This window comes from Chelonoidis abingdonii, chromosome 13 (assembly GCF_003597395.2).
Source record: "Chelonoidis abingdonii isolate Lonesome George chromosome 13, CheloAbing_2.0, whole genome shotgun sequence".
Lineage (NCBI taxonomy): Eukaryota > Metazoa > Chordata > Testudines > Testudinidae > Chelonoidis > Chelonoidis abingdonii.
In genome coordinates, this window is record NC_133781.1 from 31,102,444 (window position 1) to 31,121,669 (window position 19,226).

General features: G+C 48.4%; 1 protein-coding gene across 6 annotated transcripts in view; it reads left to right on the forward strand.

The window, feature by feature from the left end:
- Nucleotides 1-144: 144 nt before the first annotated feature.
- TBC1D16 (TBC1 domain family member 16) overlaps nucleotides 145-19,226 on the forward strand; it is a 42,015-nt gene continuing 22,933 nt past the window's right edge. For 3 of the 6 annotated variants that reach the window (XM_032797168.2, XM_032797174.2, XM_032797173.2), the window contains exons 1-3: nucleotides 160-239; nucleotides 11,433-11,672; nucleotides 13,863-14,493. In XM_032797168.2, coding sequence (XP_032653059.1) covers nucleotides 11,495-11,672; nucleotides 13,863-14,493 — 809 coding nt within the window. In that variant the 5' untranslated portion in view covers nucleotides 160-239; nucleotides 11,433-11,494. Of the gene's footprint in view, nucleotides 240-5,753; nucleotides 5,777-7,513; nucleotides 7,606-11,432; nucleotides 11,673-13,862; nucleotides 14,494-19,226 lie in introns of those variants that run through there. The other 3 variants (XM_032797172.2, XM_032797170.2, XM_032797169.2) reach the window with 3 other exon arrangements.

A 19,226-nucleotide genomic window follows, 5' to 3' on the forward strand; every position in this document is an offset into this window, starting at 1 on the left:
GCGGAGCCCTGCGGGACACGCCCCATTTCCTCGCGCCGGTCCGGGAGGGGGTGGGGCTGTGTGACGAGGGGGCGGGGCTTGCCGTGCCCACGCCCCCGATGTCCCGCCCCCGCCCGGCGCGGCCGGGCCCGGCCTCCCATTGCTGATCGCGGCGGCGGAGGCGGCAGGACTAGGAGGAGCAGCTGGTCCCGGCCCGTGTGCCTAGGGCCGGGGTGGGTCTCGAGCAACCCAGGGCGAGGGTGAGGATGCCACCCGGGGCTGCCTGTGGGCGCGCATCCTGGAGCGGGGGCTGACGCTGGGGGTGGTTGTGTCTCGGAGGAGGGGGTTGCACTGTGGGGGCGGGGGCATGTGTCCGGATGGGGGGCTGCAGGAGGAGCTGCATCCTGGACGGGGGTGGGGCTGTATCTTGGAGGTGGGAGGGCGGCAAGAGTGGCTGCGTCCTGGGTCGGGGGTGGGGATGTATCCTGGATGGAGGGCTGCGGGAGGAGGGGGAGCTGTAGCCTGGACAGCAGTGAAGTTTGCACTTTGGGGGTTACTGGTGTCTGCACAAAGGGAGTAGTATTTTCTGGACTGAGGATCTCACTTGCAACCCTGTATAAACGTGTCCGGTCCACAAGTATGTCTGATCCGGATGATCTCAGCTTCTGTCTTTTGCCGTTAAGGAGCCCAAGGAATATGTGTTTAACGGGTGCTTAGGTTCTAGGGCTAATGTTCTAATATATGTGTCTTGGGTTTGTCATGTGGTTGCTTCTTAAATCCAACTGAGATTCTTCTTGTGGTTCTTTTAATCCTACTATCTTCCTACCCTCCACTTAGTGTGGTCTCTGCCCTGCGGGTTTCTGAACACTTGCTTGTCCTTCTGTCCCATTTTCAGGTGCACATTGTATACTGTACTTTCGATATTTCCTTGTCTGCTTCTCTTTTTGCTATGTATGGATTTTGGCTTTTTTCCCCTTCAGAGGAAGCAATTAAGATTTCTAGAAACAATCTTGGGTACCTACCAGGTACCAAGCAATTTGTAAAATTCCATTTTTTACAAGGTCAGATAATAAGTTAATAATTAAAACAGTTGTATTTGAAAATAGAAAAAACTTGGGGTTGGAATGAATTTGGGACTTTGTTCCATCTCTGAGTGGTTAAATGGGAGATTTTGTGCTCCCAAATTAGCTGTCAATATATAGCAGGTGCCAGGGCCTGGAGAGCCAATTTTTCTGAGGATACAATTCTGTTAATTAATTTCTAGTTATTTCTGTGTGTATGAATTTCTCACACATTCTTTTAAAACTTGTCTTTATTATGTCAACACTAACATGACATGACTGCTGTGAAAGGTTTGAGTCTATCAGTAGATGTAAATGTTACATTGTAGCTAATAAACTAGCACTTTTTTCTGCCCACTTGTTTTTTTAATATAGCAATGCCATCAGTGCTGAAGGAGGGGATGATGATGATTATTTTATTATTGTAATTTGTATGTGATGAATAATGAATGTTAGCTCCAGAGTCTCTAAAACATTAATCTTGTAACTGTAACATGTAGCGTCAGCATTTTGAGGTCCTTTAAATGTACATTTATGTCCCTGGGCTCAGAAGCCAGATGTTAAAATGCATATTAATTACATGGTTTTTGTTCTCTTGCCCCCATTTGTTCTTAGTGGCAAAGGCGATGAGAAGGGACAAGAAGTGAGCACTGTGTTCCACCTGGGACCTTGAATGTGTCCATTTTCATCCTGTTCTTTCTCTTTCCTCTCCCCACTCTGTTCCCCACACTTCACATTTGCTGTTCTCCCAGTGGCTAGCTGATTCACTCCGCTGTGAATCCATCAACACTCTTCTGGAGTCAGCCCGAGGGTCTCAGGATAACGTAGCAAGATGCCTTCCTGTCCCTTTTGCTGCCCTCAAAAGATGTGAATGTTACTCCTGGGGGCATTCTGTGCCAAAAATTTTAAAATTCTGTACACAATATTTTAAAATTCTGCAAATTTTATTTGTCAAAATAACATCACATAATCATGCCAGTTTCAATTATTTTGGTAATTTATTTCAAAATATCTGTTAACTAGTACATCTATAAGAATACAGACACACACACACTGCCCCAGGAGCAGAGAGTTAAAGAAATCTCTGTGACAAGCCAGCTCCTGTTTCTCTGCCCCTTCCTTTCCCCCTCCCCCTGCCAGCCCAGCTGAAGGGTCAGACACCTGCCCCCTCCACCCCAGAGCCCAGGAATCCAGAAGGAGAAACAGCCTGATGTTGGGCCCCAGGCTTGCATGGAGTTTCCTGCATGCCGCCCTCTCCTTCCCTCAGAGTGTGCTGGGAACTGCAACTGCCAGGATCCCTCTGGCTCCCCTCTCTCCCCCCAGCAATGTCTTGTGTGTGTGAGCTGGGCTCTGCTGCATCCAATGGCCCCTAGTAGTGACTAGCAGCACTGCAGCCTATTTCTGTGGGGGAAAGGAAATTGTGCACGCATGTTCATTTCTGCAAAATTCTGCATTGCGCAGTAGTGCAGAATTCCTCCAGGAGTATATTCTGTTCTGCCTGAGGAGACAGAGCCTGCCCCACTCCTACCTCCTCAGAAACACCCTGGAGCCCTGCCCCTCCATGATGAGCGTGCCGCAATAGTGAGCGAGAGGGACTGTTGCTTTCTCTCACATGCATGACTTGCCCCCTGTCAGTGACTTACGTTTCTACCAGCTGCTCCAGGCGCCCAAACTGACTTGTCTGTGCTGCCAGGGAGGGGCACATGACCATTCTCATGGCTTCCCTTTCAGAAGTCATTTTTCTGCAGGGAAGCAAAGAAATCTGAGGGGACATGAATTCTACGCACACAAGTAGAATGTGCTGTACCTGCATTCTTAGCAGAAGCTGAACTGGGAATAGTACTTAGACCCTCTCCCATGGCAGTCTGAAGTAGTAACTAACCACTGCCCAATCACTGAAATTCCCTTTTAAGTTAACTTGAACAGTATCGTTTTCCTCTGAATAGTCACAGTACTTGTGATTTGACTTTATTATACTTTTATTACCGTATTGCCTAGGAGCCCTGGTTGTGGACCAGGACTCTTGTGTTAGGCGCTGTACAAACACACAACAAAAAATGATTCCTGCACCAAAGAGCTTGCAATCTAAGACAAGATAACAGACGGATACAGATGAGGGAGTACGAGACAGTACTGGTCAGCATGATAGGCAGTGATCTCAGCACACTCAGTTGCTGCAATTTTATCGTCCACTAAGATTCAAGGATTGTTTTAAGGAATAAATATTACAAATTAATATAAGTGCTTCAGTCTAGTATCACGAAAAATCCATGTGGTCTGCAAGCTTCTTGGGGCAGGTACTGTGTGTGGATATACTGCTCGTCTTACTGTTGACACTCAGTAAACCAGCTCCACTTCCCTATCTTCCGCCTACCCATGTGTCTTTTCTCAGATTGTGAGCTCTTCAGGGCAGGGGCCATTCCGCCTTGAATGTCTGGGCAAAATCTAGCTGCTAGCACAAACAAGTAAGTTAAAATAATCGTGGAAGGGAAAGATAACAGTTGTGTTAAACCTACATTGTTTCAAATGTCACTGGTGTGAATCAGTGAAGTTTATCTAAACTGTTGCTTTTGACTAAACATTTGTGCTCTACGTGGGAGAATTTCCTTCAGGAAGAAGATGTTTGTAAGGACTAAACCTAGCTCATTCCTATGGTATAATGCTTTATATTGTCTTTCTTGCAGACTGTATTCCCAAATACTCTATAGCTCTACCTAGAATAGTTATAAAATGAAAAAGTAATAGCCAAGGAAGAGAGAAATTAAGAGGGGTAAGCAAGGGTATGGGGGGGACAGGGATAAGAGATGACAGTTAAAAGTGGAGAGTTGATGAGATGGCCAGATCCAGAGAGCCAGTGCAGCAGAGGGGAAGGCTATTGCACCCACTGTGCTGAGATTGTGTGAAGAGAGAAGTAAGGCTGCGGAGGGTGGCAGTTTTGACCTGTCTCCTGAAAGGAGAGGACAGCCAGTGAGGTTGCATGAACGTCATTCATTACGGCCACTCTTGTTTGTCGGCGTGAGAAAGTATGTAGCAGTGTTCTTTGCCTACTGGAGTCTGGATGTGGAGAGAGTGTTTTAAAAAAAAAAAATGAATTGCAGTAGCTTAGGCAGGGGAAGATGAAGGCATGAATGAGAATTTCAGCTTGGGTGGAATCAAGTCCACAGTGTGCGCAGGAAACATGGAGAGTAGTATGTAACCATACAAGACACTGTGGTGTCTGAACATGGGACTAGCAATCAGGAGCTCCTGAGTTTTCATTCTGCTTCTAATACTTCCTTGTGGCCTTGAGTTCATGAGTTAGCCTCTATGCCTCCGTTTCCCCATCTGTAAAATGGGGGTGAAGCTTGCCTCAATCCAAGGGGGGTTGTGTAGATTAATGTTTCAGAAATGCTTGGAGCATAAGCGATGAGTATATTGTAGGTGTGGAAGAAACATTAAGAATCAAGCCAAGGTTACAGACAGTGGGAGGAAGGAAGGCAAGTGGGAGGCCTGAGTCAGGGAGGAAAATGTTGTCTCAGGATGCTCATCTTGCCTAAGGAAGGCACTTGTGTCTTTGAGATGTTTAGCTGCAGGAAGTTGAGAGGAAGTGGCAAGGCTGTTTGGTCAAGACGGACTGAAGGTGGACAGGAAGGTGGCTTCCGAGTTTCTCTCTCCACTTATCAAAAGTGAGTGCACATCTGTCAACCTCTGTGTAGGGTCCCTCCCCCCCAGTGAAGTCATTCTGGTAGACCTCTTACCGTTTGAGTCATGCAATTAATTGGTTTTGCCCTGAGCTCTTGTGCTGCTCTAGACGTACAGTGATTATGACTGATAATGAGAAGAGTCCATCTGTGTATGCTGTTCTCTCCCAAACGGAATTAATGTTTGAGTGCCTGAAGAGTGCGCTGCTAGTTGGTTACTCTGCTGATGGTGAATTTCTGTAGCTAGGATGCAGGTTCCCTTACTGTGCTCCAATTTGGGGTGTGAGGAAGATAGTCCTAGTAATTAGTTTAGGGTCAGATTCAGATCTAATGTAGTTTTGGGTAACTCCTTCAAAATCGGAGGGCTTAATATAGGGCTGATTTTGACCTCTGGAGGGTTTGACAAAGGTCTTTGATTCCATTCATTCAACGTCTCACTGTGTGAACAGTCTAATGTCTGACAGACAACCTGGGTGGGAAAAATTGTCTTCTCTATTCACTAGGGGAGTAGGATCTTGCTAAGCCTGTCCCTGTCTTCTCTCAGCCTGTCATGTGATAAGAATATGACTTTCAAACAGTTACTCTTGGCTTCTGTCCTCTGATCTGATGTGCATAGCATTAGGGGAAGAGCTTTGAAATTGGCTTATTCGTCTAGTGATCAGAACACACTGCTGGAATGTTTTAGATGTGAATGGTTAGGACAGAAGACCAGTACTGGAGCAGTTATAAGGATATGGCTGGCAGGCACTTAAAAAAAAGAAGCTGGCAAACATTACAGCACATTGTATGAGTGCTGCAGAGTTCAGTATATGAAATGATGCCCAACCTGGGGCGGAGGGCATGTGCATGTGTGGAGAGGAGCATGTGTTACAAATGGTGGTTCAATTACTGTGCTGGTATCAGAAGATTCAGCTCTGATGCAGAAGGAGTGGCGTATTTTAATGTTTGCTTTTTGTGCCAAGGCAGGTGGGGCAGGGAGTGAAGAATGGGCTCTGGTGGTAGCTTCTCCCTGCTCTTGCAGCTGGCTCTCAGACATCAGATGCTGGGCCTGTCCAAGTAGGGTGCTGAACCTCTTACCCTTTCTTTGTTCTGGGCTGAGATGCTTTGTCACTTCAGGTGATGTCTTGGCCACACTGAAGTCATTTGGAGCTTTGCTGTTGACATCAGTGAGGCCAGGATTTCACTCTGATGCTAATAACAACTCCTGCCCTTCTCCTTAACTGTGTACTTGGCATACTGCTGCTGCTGTCAATAGACAGAAATTAAAGATTTGGGGAGGTACTTAATTGATTCTCCCCACAATCCAGGACTCATTCAGATGGTTTTCTACGGTATAGCTTTCCGTAGCATTGGCTAGTCTAATTTTAAATAGCTCAAGCAAATTGCTAGTAATCTGCTTTTTTCACACACAGATCTCCAAGCACAAATGGGGGGTAAATGTCAGTGTTATCCTCATTTGACACAAGGGGACCCGAGGGTCAGAGAATGACAGTGACTTGCTCAAGGTCATACACACGAGCTGGGAATAGGGTTGTGGTCAGGATTCCTGTTTGTGGTTGCTGGGTCTGTCTGGATTCTCGGTGTTGCCGTTGTCCAACACAAACTAATACTGCCTTCTCCCTGGGCATTGGAGAGGATAACTCTGCAGTAGCCCTGGGATCTCTCCTGTGGAATAAGGTGTTGTGCTGACATAGTATTAAAGTCAAATTCAGGTTGATTGGAAGAGTCCCTTGATCAGGAAAATGCAAAATTCATTTATAAGTAGATTGATAGGTAGATAATCTGATCCACTTGTGACTCTAGTGCTGGTTTATCCCGTTTAGCCACAGGATAGCCTGGTATCATTTCCAAAGCCTGTTGTTTGGCTCGTATTACTTTTAAGTATTGTGGTGTTTTCCTTGATTGACAATCACCCCTTGGATCCAACAAGATCCATTGCTGCGCACAGAACTTGGCTTTCAAGCTGCTGCTTCCCTGCTCCCAAGTTTGGTCTGAATTTGTCTGTCTAGATTGTAAGCTCTGTGATAAGAAGCTTTGTCACCTTGTGTGTCGGTAAAGCACTGTTGTTATTGCTGTATGATACTGCACAAACCCAAAAATACATGCTGAACCCCCTGCCAGGGCCAGGCAGAAACCCTGCACTTCTCTTCTTTATCAGAACTGAAAGCTTGTGCAAATAGAGCCAGCAGAGGTTGGTCCAGGAATATCTGCCAAGTTGAGGGTGTGATCTGCCAACCCTCAACAGGATCTTGTTCTTTAAGTTTGTGAAAGGGGAAGGGCCTTTCTAAACAAGGCGGCTGGCTGTCAGAGCTATCTGAGAGACTGCTGGCTGCAGCTGTGTTTGGCTTCTGGTGAAGAGGAGAACAGAAGTAGGATTCAGGGGGTTAGCAAGTGAATGACTGCTGGATGCATGATGTTTCTCTGGGGCTCTCTGCTAGCTGGGGAACCCCAGGAGTGGCTAAGAAAGGAACCAATGGCTGCATGAATGGCCCCAGCAACTGCAGCAAAGGGATCTGACAATAGTTGCTGAGTGTAGCAAGCAAATCTTTTCTGTGTGTACTTAATAAAAAATTGACAGGCAGTGAGGGCTTCTCAGCTAACTCATTCTCCAGCTTCTAGAGGGCAGGGTGGGTGATCTGGTTCCTGTTGGAGTGTTAGCTGCTGCTATGTTGGAATAATCCCCGCAGTCACAAAAATCACAAGTTTAATCTGAAATGTACCACTTTTTTTTTTTTTTTTTTTTTTTTTTTAAGTACAGCTCTAATGTTTACTTGCCAGCCATGGAGATGGAATTTATCTTTGCGTCCCCAGGATTGTGCAAGGCAAGGAGCAGCAGTGCTGTACAACCCCACCATTGTGGGCAGGCCCTCCCAAGGGGAAGAGAGGTCAGTCTCCATGGTGCATTCAGTCCTAGACCTCTTTGCTGAGTGTTAATTTTGGTAATGGCAGCATCTGTCTGCTGGGAATGAGACTGAGACTCCCCAACCTCATTTCATGTAGGACATGGAACAGCCACTGGATAACGCTTGATCGCTGCCAGTGTGGACTAGAATCAAGCCAGCAACCTGGAAGTGAAATAATCTCTCTCCCCTTCCCAGTCCCCTGAACCATCCACTCGTATCTGAAATGCAGCACTTCTGCAATACATGCCCAATGCACCAGCCCAGATTTCCTTGGGAGCCATTGCTTCATGTTCTCAAGCCTTCCACTCCCAGCAGACTCCTGTGTGCAGAGACAGAGCTGGAGCAATAGCTGCAGCCTAGGATCAAAGCAGCTCTTTCGGTTTTAGATCCTTTTCACTTCCCAGGGAGCAACTTTTCATCTTTCGTTGATGCTTTATTCTTTCTGAGCTAGATAGAAGTGAACAAAATGCAGCTGGTGCTGCTTTTCATTGGGAGAAGGCCTGGGCCTCTTCCACGGTTCCTGGGGGGCCCCTTGAGAGCTGCAGTGGTGCTGGATGGGCGCTCCAGCTCTGCACTTGGAGAAGTAGCATCTCTGTGTCTGTTGCCTCCAGCGGAAGTTTATTTCTCCGATGCTTTCACTGAATCATAGCTGCCTATGCCTTGATCTCACATCTCACTCAAACAGGTTCTGAATCTTTCAAATGGTATTTAAGGTTTTGGTGTGATGCAGTAGGGACTGTCTGCACAGTGAATGGGAGAGCAGGGGGTGACTTTAGGTGAGGGACAGGAGCTCAGCATGTAACCTGAGCTAGGCAGCGGGGAGGGGTGTCAGCACCTTTGCCTGGGAAGCCAGACAAAGGAAGGGGCCGGCTGGAGGGAGTTAGTTCAGTTTCCCTGAATTCCAACCACCCAGTCCAAAACCGAATCTCAAGCTGGGAACTAAGCTTCCCGACCCCCCAGAAGGACTTGTTTGAGGGGTCTTGGCTGTGCCCACAAGCTCTGCTGTAGCCTGCGTTCCTGTTGTCCAATAAACCTTCTGTTTTACTGGCTGGCTGAGAGTCACTGAGAGTCCCAGGAAGAGGGGTGCAGGGCCGGACTCCCCCATACTCTGTGACATTTGGTGAGATGACTGATGCAGCTAAAGTCCATTCTCTGCGTAGTACATGCGGTGAGGGGCAGCCTATCTGCCCCCAGATAGGATACAAGCTGTGCAGACTATTACATTACTGTGATGCAGGTTAAGTGTCTCCACTCCGGAGGTGTTGGCGCTTCGGGTCCTGTGATAAACAGGCAGGTTGCTCAGTGTCGCCAATCGCCATTGCTGTGAATTCCCTCAGCATCTTGTATTGAAATGTTATTTTGTAACTTCCTACAGAGACAGTAGGGGAAATTGCTCGAGACATCCCTCTGCTTCCTATTCTGGGCTGGGGAGGGACTATTTTCTGTTTACGATTGTTGCCAAAGGCTCTCCCACCTATACAGAGTCTGAGCCTACAGTGCTGTGTTCTAAGACAGCCTGGAGAAGACTCAGTCCTTAGAGCCCCAGGCTGTGTTGTCTCTTTGAGGCCTGTGCCCAACAGGTGTGTTTCTGAAGGCGTGTGGAGCACTAGGGTCAGGAGTGAGAGGACAAAGTAAAGAAGGGCTTGCAAACAGATCCCCTTCAGAGCCACGTGGGCTCAGCACGGAGCAGGGTCGAGCCATCTCACTCAAGTCCCATTGATGACTGATGGATACAAACTGCCTTTGCCTAGGTGCTGATTCCAGCAAAAACAAGCCAGGAAACTTGATTTAAGGCTTATGCTTTTCCTGTAAAAAAGGCACTGTCAGCTACTCTTCGGAGCCTTGTTTACTGTCTCATGTCGAGCTCTTAGAAGCTGGAAAACGGTATTTCCTTCCCTGCGGCGTTTACCCTCCCATTTGAGAAATGCTAGTTTTTCTTTTGCCTTTGTGTTTCTAGTGCACAGAACAAGCTCCTCTCTTTCGTTCACTTCTTTCGATAAACCAGCTTCGCTGGTGATGCCAGTGTAGCATCCCACTACTCTGCTGCCTTGTCTACCCAGACTGGGAATTGGACGTCAGTCTCCTGCGTGGCCAGTAAGCCCCCAGTTTTATCTTGGCAGTTCTCCCTGCTCCTGCTGGCCCAGGTGGGATTTGGACTTAAACAACCATGCCTGCTGGATGCTCCAATCATTGTAGACAGGCCAGCGTCTATGCCTTCTTTTTCAGGTAAAGTGCTTTTTAAGGTATTAACCAGTGAAGCTGTGCTCACAAGGGTGAGGGCTGTTCAGTATTGGCTGCTGTGAACTCTTCAGGCCCCAGTGGTGTTTCTAATGCACGGTGTGTCTCTGCAAGTAAGGGGGGTGGAGGAGTTCTCCCTGACCTGTGACTTTTTCTTCTTTCTGTTCCTGGCTACATCCTCTGCTTGTTCTGCTGGCACGTGGAATGCTGATCTCTCCAGGTCTGCACTTAGGCCCATGGAAATCTCTGCGTGCTGGGTCAGGCTGGCCTGTCCATTAGGGAATAAAGAGGAGTCAACAGAAAGGAACAGCTTTGTCTCGGAGAGAACTTCACGGCGGTAGCTGCTTTCCCCTGTACTTCAGGTGGAACGGAAGCTGGAGCTCTGCCTCGTGGAGAGCAATTTCTGCCCTGCCTTTGTGTTTCGGGTTGTTTGTGGGATTGCTTTGTGCCTGCTCCGCTCCGTGTTTCAGCACATCCAGTGCTCTTCCTGACCTAGCTATTTAATTATGTATAGCCTGAGCATCCTAGCTGCATTCGGGATCTGGCTTCTCATTGACAACGCCACACAAGAACGTCTCGTTTTCAGTACAATGCTTACTTGGTGGTTACAGGGGGATCATATTCCACAGCTAGCTTAAGTTACCTATTGACGGATGAGACACCCCCCACGTGGCCCAGGGATGGCGTTCCATATTCTGTTCCAGAATCCATTTGCCTGCTGTGTGTTGAATATTTTCTCCCTCCTCCCACCCCCCAAAAGCCCTGTTTAAGTAATGTCAAGGTTATACCAAAAGTCAGGAAATCCAGGCGAATGGCTTTTTAAGCTGTACCACCATCAAGGGATCAAGCAGAGGCTCTGACGCCAAGGATGGAGCTTCTGCTTCCACTTTCATTTCCCTGCCTCATGTTGGTTCACCTCATGCAACAGCTTTTGTTAGCTTTGATTTTGGGTAGACCCTGCAGGATTCCCTGGCCAGCCACATGGCCGTCGTAGGAGAAACATATCAGACAATTTTCTGAGCCCTCCAGGTCACACGTAGTTGGGGTTTTTGAATGACATGAGTTGCTCCTTCACCTCCCCTCCCCCATTATAATAACAGTACTTAGCTCTTCTCACCCTGCCAGGGAGCAAGAGCCCTGGGCCAGGACTTAAACCTTGGTCTCCAACACTGAAGTGCAGGCCCTGCCTACACCAGGCATGCATCTCTGGTTTCTCACTTGCTAACACCAGTGGAGCTCCACCAGTGTGGGGCAGCCTAGGGTGCATGGCTCACCAGCTAGTGCCGCGGCTTAAGCACCATGTCAGTCTGACCTGTTGTGACACGGCCGAGTCTCTTCCCTTCTCTGTGCCTCAGTTCCCCCATCTGTGAAGTGGGGATAAGACTGATTCTGAGTGGTTGGAGATTCATGGATGAGTCGTGGGGATGAGGTAGCAGCTGACAGGAACCTTGCCCCTCTGTGAGGGTAGCAGTGTTGTCCTCGGTTGGTGATGGTTCTCCACAGCAGGAAGTTCTTGCTCCTGTCGGTGTCGTGTTGCATTTCTCCTAACGTTGTTTCTTCCCTCTTGGCAGATCTTTTGTCTGAATTTGGCTCCTAATTGAAGTTGACGGATAATGGAAACATTCCCCTGGCAATGTCTCTGGGGCGACTCCTCCGACGTGCCTCTTCAAAAGCCTCTGACCTCCTGACTTTAAACCCCAGTGGTGGCAGTGGTTCATCTTCCATACTGGATGGGGAGATTATCTACTCCAAGAACAATGTATGCGTCCACCCTGCTGAGGTGCTGCCAGGTGTTGGGGAGCATCACCCAGGTGATGGGATGCTGCACTTGCTGCTCACTCTTCTTTCTGTCTCTGGGAGCGTCTGTGTGCCATGTCTGCACGGGGTTGGCATGCCTCTGAGTTTGAGCACTTCAGGGGTGTTACTGTGGGGTCTGGGAGCTGAGGGACTGAGGAAAGGCATCCGCTGAGTTGAGCTGCCACTTGTTCTCATCAATGTATCTGTTGTTTTCCAAGGAGCTGTTAGGTGGTTTGAGCAGGGGGTGGAGCAGTGGGATTCCCGGTTCTGCCACTGCCTCCCTGCGTGACTGTGCATTGATCACGTCACCTCTCAGGGCTTCAGTGTCCCCACTATAAACCAAGGCAAATGATACTTGCCTTGGTTCCCGGGGCAGCTGGGTAATGAAGGTTATCGTTAATGTCTGTAAAGTGCTTTGAGATCTCCAGAGAGGGTCAAAGTTGTCATTTAATGTGTAACACTTGGTCCATCCCTCCCTCAGCTGCACTCTGGGATGTCAAGTGCCATCACACCACCCTGATGTAATAAGCAGCCCCTTCAAGCATCCGGGGACAAGGAAAACCCTGATATTGGCTTCACTGGAGTCGATATAGGGCTTTTCTTTAACACAAATGCTGCTTTCTCCCCATTCTTGTCTGCTAGTGGGACCCTGTGTATCCTTGTAAATGGACACCTGCTACTGACTTAATATTGCAAAATAATTAATTATTTTGCAAATATTGGTTTGCATTAGACTTGTTTGTGTGACAATTTTGTGTTGGCTTTCCAGGAACCTTCTAGCGCTCTAACTCTGCTAGGGCAGATACTCAGGAGTAACCAGTGTTTAGCGCCCACATAGAATGGGGACGTAGGGATGCAGACTCACCCCTGTGGTGCCTCCTGCTGGTTTCTTCAAGGAATTAGCTCTCCAGCCTCCGAAGCGCCCTCTGCAGGCCAATGATCCACCTTACCTCACTCTGGCCCCCATGTCCCTCCCGGGACCCAGTGCCCTGTTATCTGGGGTGCTGCCTCCTGGCAGTAACCCCACAATTCTGGGTCTCCCCCTCTCAGGGGAACCCCCACCCACTATCCCCACTTCACCTCAGGGTTAGGCTACTGCCAGTCTCCGTCTAGCCCCCGCTCACTGCGGTGAACTGCAGTGTAAGCCACTCATCGGACCTGCTGCCTCTGCCTGCCCATGGACTGCCCCCTGCAACCCAGTGCCTAATGGGCCTTATCAGGCTTGCAGCCTGGGTCTTTCCTAGGCTGGAGCTCCCCAGCTCCCTTAGCCTTTCCCCAGCCCTGCTCCAATCTAGGTTCCCTTTTTGGCACCTTGCAGCCAGGCCCTTCTCCCTCTGCAAACAGAGGGAGAGTGACTGGGTCCTGGCTCAGTGCCTTCTATAGGGGCCAGCTGGGCCTGACTGGGGCATGGCCACCGCTGAGCCTACTTTCCCCAATCAGCCCAGGCTTCTTGCCTCAACCACAGCCTTCTCCTGTGCTTTTTTAAAACCCCTCAGGCCAGGAGCGGCTAACCATCCTGCTACAGGGGATAATTAAACAACAGTGCAAATCTGACATGAAAGTCTGTAATTCAAAATTCACTCTTGATTAGTTGCATAACGCGTCCAATCAGGAAGTGTTATTTACTTCTTCTCATAACACAAGAACTAGGGGTCACCAAATGAAATGAGTAGGCAGCAGGTTTAAGACAAACACAAGGAAGTATTTCTTCCCACAACGCAGAGTCAACCTGTGGAACTCTGCTAGAGAATGTTGTGAAGGCCAAGACTAAACAGGCTTCAAAAAAGAACTAGATAAGTTCATGGAGGACTGGTCAATCAATGGCTGTGCCAAAAGCTGGGAATGAATGATGGGATGGCTCACTTGATGATTGCCTGTTCTGTTCATTCCCTCTGGGGGACCTGGCATTGGGTGCTGTCGGAAGACAGGACACTGGGCTAGATGGACCTTTGGTCCAACCCAGTATGTCCATTCTTATGTTCTTATTCATAAGCCATTTGCAGATTCAAAGGGATTATTTGTAAATAATGAATATTTGAGAATTTCACAGTCTGTTTGCAGAGGGAGGAGAAATCTGCTAAATGACTGGATTGCTTTAGCCCAGCTGTATTGGCAATGGAGGGGGGCAGGGGCTAAAAATGGCTGATAAACTGTATTCTCAGGACATTTAAGTCCTAACTGGTTGATCCTGTGCTCTCTTGAAGGCTATTTATGCTTGTACATGGAGAAGGATGAGCTACTTGGTACCACACTTATCCTTGCCTGGGTCCCAAACTCTCGTATTCAGAGACAGGATGAAGAAGCTCTGCGCTATATCACCCCTGAGAGCTCCCCGGTCCGTAAAGCTCCCCGCAAGCGTGGCCGCCACACTCAGGGGTTTGGCACCATCCAGCAGGCTTCCCCAACCGATGAGAAACGAGCAGTAGTTCTGAAAGACAACGAGATTTTGGCTGTGTCTCAGCTTGTCAGAGATGTGGCTCACCTCGGCTCCCCTTCTGAAGAAGGGGAGAAGCTGTCTCAATGTTGCCTGGCAACTGATGGTACCCACAACTCCACACAGCCTGCCCACAGTGACTCAGGAATCTTATCAACAATCAGTTCTCAGGAGGAACAGAACCAATCGGAGTTGTCAGTGGAGGGGACAGAGGAAGGGCTGGACTGCAGGCTCGAGCAGGGGGAGGATGAGGGCTCCTTGGAGCTGTCTGCTGATGATGTGAGCAGGGGTAGTACTTTTGACTCTGATTCTGATGCCTTCTCCTCCCCGTTCTGCCTCTCTCCCATCAACGAAGCCCTTGGGGAAGGCAGCAGCTCTGTGTTTCTGGATAATGAAACCAGGTGAGTTTGTCACATTTTTACAGCTTCCTGGTGGGTGGGGTGGAGGTGAAAGGAGGCTGACGGCTTAAGAACATAAGGAAGGTAATGTGCCTAAAAGCAGCATTGAGCTCAGTTTAGCTGCTCTCACATTGGGTTCGCTTTAATCTGCCTTCTCATAGATTTCAAGGAAGGGAATAAAACAAACTTGAAAAGCCTTTGGGGAAATGCCCTGAGTTGGCCAGTCCCCGTTCTGCTCATTGGAACCCTTCAGGCTCTACCACCGTTCTGTGCCCATAAACTCATTCTGCAGGCTCGCACTGAGTCACCTGCCTGCCTGCCGCGGGTACTCTTAGTGGGTGTGTCGCTATGGGAAGGGGATCTCACAGCAAATTTTTTGGTGGCCTCAGAGTGTGGCCACCAGCTGTCATCGGCGGCTGCACTGACGCTTTCCTAAAATACTTCATTAATTGTAGGAAAAGCAATTAAATATGCACAGATTCACATCAAGTCATTGCAATGTGTATTTTAGGTGTTTTTGGCAGATTCGATAACAAAAATAATGCTGCCCTCCCCACCCCCCGGCTTCGTGGGTCCTGGGCTTGCAAAAAAAGTGATATTTGTATACTTGGTAATATCACAGCACACCTGCTGTACACTGGGAGGCTATGAAAAGTGATATTAACAAACAATCAAGTATCACTTTTCACAGCAGATTTGCTAGCTAAGTGACACTTACATGTTAGTTAATCACTTTTCTCGGCAAGCCCTAGGACCCATTAAGCCCTGGATAGGAGTGCAAAAGGGGAGGCAGAGAGGGCCTGGTGGGATGGATGCAGGGCCGGGGCAGGCAGCGGGGTCCTGGGGCGATGAGGGTGGGGGATGAGCCCCACTATGTGGCCAGAGCCTGGTGTCTGCAGCTATGCAGCCAGGACCGGGGCTCAGTGTCCACAGCCAGAACCTGGAGGTGGGTGCCAGAGCCCAGGAGTGTGTGGCTGGAGCCAGAGATCGGAGCCACAGCTGGAGAAGTGGGTCAGTGCCCAGGGCTGGTGCCTGCTGCTGCATGGCCAGAACCTGGAGCTGGGTGCTGGAGCCCAGGAGTACGTAGCTGGAGACAGCGCTCACTGCTATGTGGCCAGGGCGAGGGGTCAGCACCAAAGGCCAGTTCCCACCACCACGTGGCCAGAGCTCAGGACTAGAGCTTTGGGTCAGCGCCTGCTGCCCCACAGCTGGGGCAGGAGATCAGTACCAGGGGCTGGGGCCATGTGGCTGGAGTCTGGGGCCAGAGGCCAACTGAAGCTCCACAGCCGGAGCCAGGGGTCAGAACCTGCGGCCAGAGCCAGGAGTTGGAGGCCAGAGCCCCATGTTTGGAGCCTGCTGCCATGCAGCTGGGACTAGGGGTTGGCGCCTGTGGCCAGCAGCTGCCACTGCGTGGCTGGAGCCTGGGAGTGGAATCAGGGGCCAGAGGCTGAGGCCTCGCAGCCGGAAGCCAGGGTCATGTGGCCAGAGCCAGGGGCTGAGGGAGGAAGAGGGTCAGTACCCGCTGCCACCTGGTCGGAACCTGAGGCAACCTGAGCAGTCCCGCTGCTGAAGCCTGCCACCCAAGCCCCCTCCTCCAAGGTGGAGAAGAACTCGCATTCTCCTGCAGCGTTGTGCCCCACCTCTCTCCAGAGGCAGTGCAGGGCACTGCATCCAGGAGCAACAAGGTAGGAGGGGGAGAGGCTGATGCTTCCCCCCACCACTCTCCATCACTGTCCAGAAGGCTGTTATGGGTGGACGAAAAGCCCATGGTGGCCTCATGCAGTCACGGTGGTCGCATTTGAGAAATGTTGATGTAGATGGGATCCGGTCCTCCTCGGGAGTGCCTGCAGTAGGCTCTGTTTGGGGATGAGGAGGACACCTTGGCAATGAATTAATGACTTGAATGCCGCTGCCTCCTTGCTGTACATTACACTAGCAGTGGACAATATTTCATGTCTGACTGGCCTGTATTCTCTGTAGTCACCCCCACCCTTCAGCTGTGCTGGGGCTGTATGTGCCACAGTCTCTAGGCATAAGTAGGCTAATGTAAGGATACTGCTGTGATTTAAAACTGCCCTGGAAACTGGGTTCACATCATCCTTTGTGTCTCAAAAATGCCCAGAATTTATGCAAACTTGTAGGTTGGACAGATTTTGCCACTTTCCTTTATGGGATGATCTGAAACCCTGAAAACAGCCAGGGCTTGTAAAGGAAGTGCCATGTCAATTGTAAGTCTAGCTCTGCTTCCAGAGCTGCTGCATAAAGATCCAGTGCTCTGAGCAGTTCATGCGCACTCTGCATTTGGTCTGTACCGTAAGTAACTGCAGGTTTCCAAGGTTGTCCGGGATGGAGCTGTAGATTGGATCAATGGAATGTGATAAAATAAAAGCTCCAGAATAGTGCAGCTGCATGCAGCTGTCTGACGTGTGTGTGATCCATCCTGCTGGTGAGGGCACCTTCATGTGGCCATAGGGTTGTACTGCATACAGGCACATGACACGCTTAGAGCAGATTTAGCGCAGTTCTTCAGGTCACATGGAAGAACAGTATTAGTCTGAAAACTTGTGCATCTTAACATGGTATCCTACACTGTCCCTTGTCCCTTTTGACAGCGCATTGTTGGATTTCTTACACTACATACAGTATAAGGGATTAAAGTGAAGCTTAAACATATTTTGAAAAACACTTCCCCTATTAATAACACACACAACATGTTGGATTATTAAATATCACCATTTTTAAATAATTTAACTTGGTTCTGTGTATTTACTCCATGTCCTTCACTCAGTTTGAGTGATGAAAATAGATTTGGTGGCTGCACTTGTTATCAGGAGGTTTCCAGTTATTTCCATGTTCAAGTTCTCTCACACTAGCACAGTGCTGCAATGTCTAGGATTTTACATGCGTTTTGCATTTTCTTCCACAGGGGGGTAGCGGTGGTGGTTAAAGTTCCATAGTCCTGGTGGATCTTAAAAAATGGGAACGCCTCAGTTAGTCTTGGACGTGTAAAAGCTTCTTTTTAAACAAAGCCTACAGCTGTCAGCTGGAGCCATATAGGAACTGGCTCTGCTCCTTTGAAAGAAGTGACGCTACTAAGATGACATTCCAGTTTCTCTTTTAGAAAGCGGATTTCTGTCAGGACAATGTCTGCATAAACTTATGAGGAATTTGTATTTATTTTATTGTAATCACTTGATGTTGACATCTCTGCTCCTGGCATTACATAGAACTGTTGCAAAAAAAGTCATGTTGTAAGGTTGCCCAGGCCAAATCTCGGGCTGAATTTGGCCTAAAATGTAGGCTTCTTAAAAGCAGGTTCTCACAAAACCTAAGTGCAATAAAAGTGCATCCATTAATACTTCTCAGTTCAGTGGAAAGTTTTTAAAACAAAAAATATTTCTGCAATTTTACCTGTTTAATGCATATGCTCTTTTGTAACACTCATCACTACAGTATGTGTCTTCCAACAATTATTGCCTTAATCCCACAGATTGAAGTAGATGGGGACAGAAGTACAGTGAGATCTTGTTGCACCCAAACTGTGAGCCCACATCTCAGAAATCCCAGTCTAGTGCCTTAGCCACAAGACTGTGTTTTCTAAACAGAGCAGCATTTTGCTTGGGCTCTAGACCTGAGAGTGAAATTGGCTAGACAGAGACCACACACAGTTAAAATTTCGCTTCCCGACTGAAATTCAAAAAATAAACAAATAGTGAAAAGTAAGTTTTAAAATTCGTTCAGCATTTGTAATCTCAGGCAGAGATAATGATAAGGAAGGAAACATGATTCATATTAACTTTGTTTTACCTCTGAATTGCCACAGAATTTCTTACAGGGCCGGTCAGTTAATTTAGCTCACGTGAGCCATCTGGTGGCTAACCCAAAGTACTTCTGCCGTTTGTTCAAAAAAGCCGGGGAGACCTTTTAAAGACACTGCTGAAACAGGCATGTTTCCGTATCTGGCACTGATTTAAGAAGCCTTTGGCAATGCAAGTGGCACTGGCAGGTGACTTGCAGCAGATCAATAAAACATGGATATTTCATTGTTTGGGGTTGACGGGCTTCTGTCTAATCCATCAGTTCGTATGGCATCTTGCTCCTCACTGTGACACTGTCTTAAAGCACACTCCCTGAAAACTGCTAACTGAGATTTTCCATGGGAAACTTTTTGAAAATCTTGTTAGGCAGCATTCTCCTGTGTGCTTCCTGCATTTGCTCTCTGTTTTTGTTGCTAGAGTCACATGCATGAAAATGGGCTTCTTGTTTCTGAATTTCCTCTGTTTGCTGTTCCCTATCTGAGTCAGAATGAGAGTGTAGATAAAATTCCCATTGTTGGCAGACTCATTCTTTTCTGAAGAGGAATAAAGATCTCCCATTATCTTTTTTTTTTTTTTTTTTTCCCCTCTTCCCTTGGTTTTAGGTTGTTTTCATGAAGATTCTGTGCCTTTCCTGAGATCACTTCACAAAGCCAAAAGGATGCATTTCACAGGCCCTGTCCAATCAGAGGCCCCCCACAGCAGCCAGTGACTGAGAGGAATGAGATATTGTTTAGGTGAGGGGTTAGGAATAAGCAGTAGGTGCCCTTAGAACTCCGATGAACTAGGCAAAACACTTGCTCATCCAGAAGTGGTGGGTGTGATGCTATAATTATTGGGTAAAAGTCTATGGCCTGTGCAGGAATTACTGGGTGAGGGTCTCTGGCCTGTGTTGTACAGGGAATTGGACTGGGAGATCAC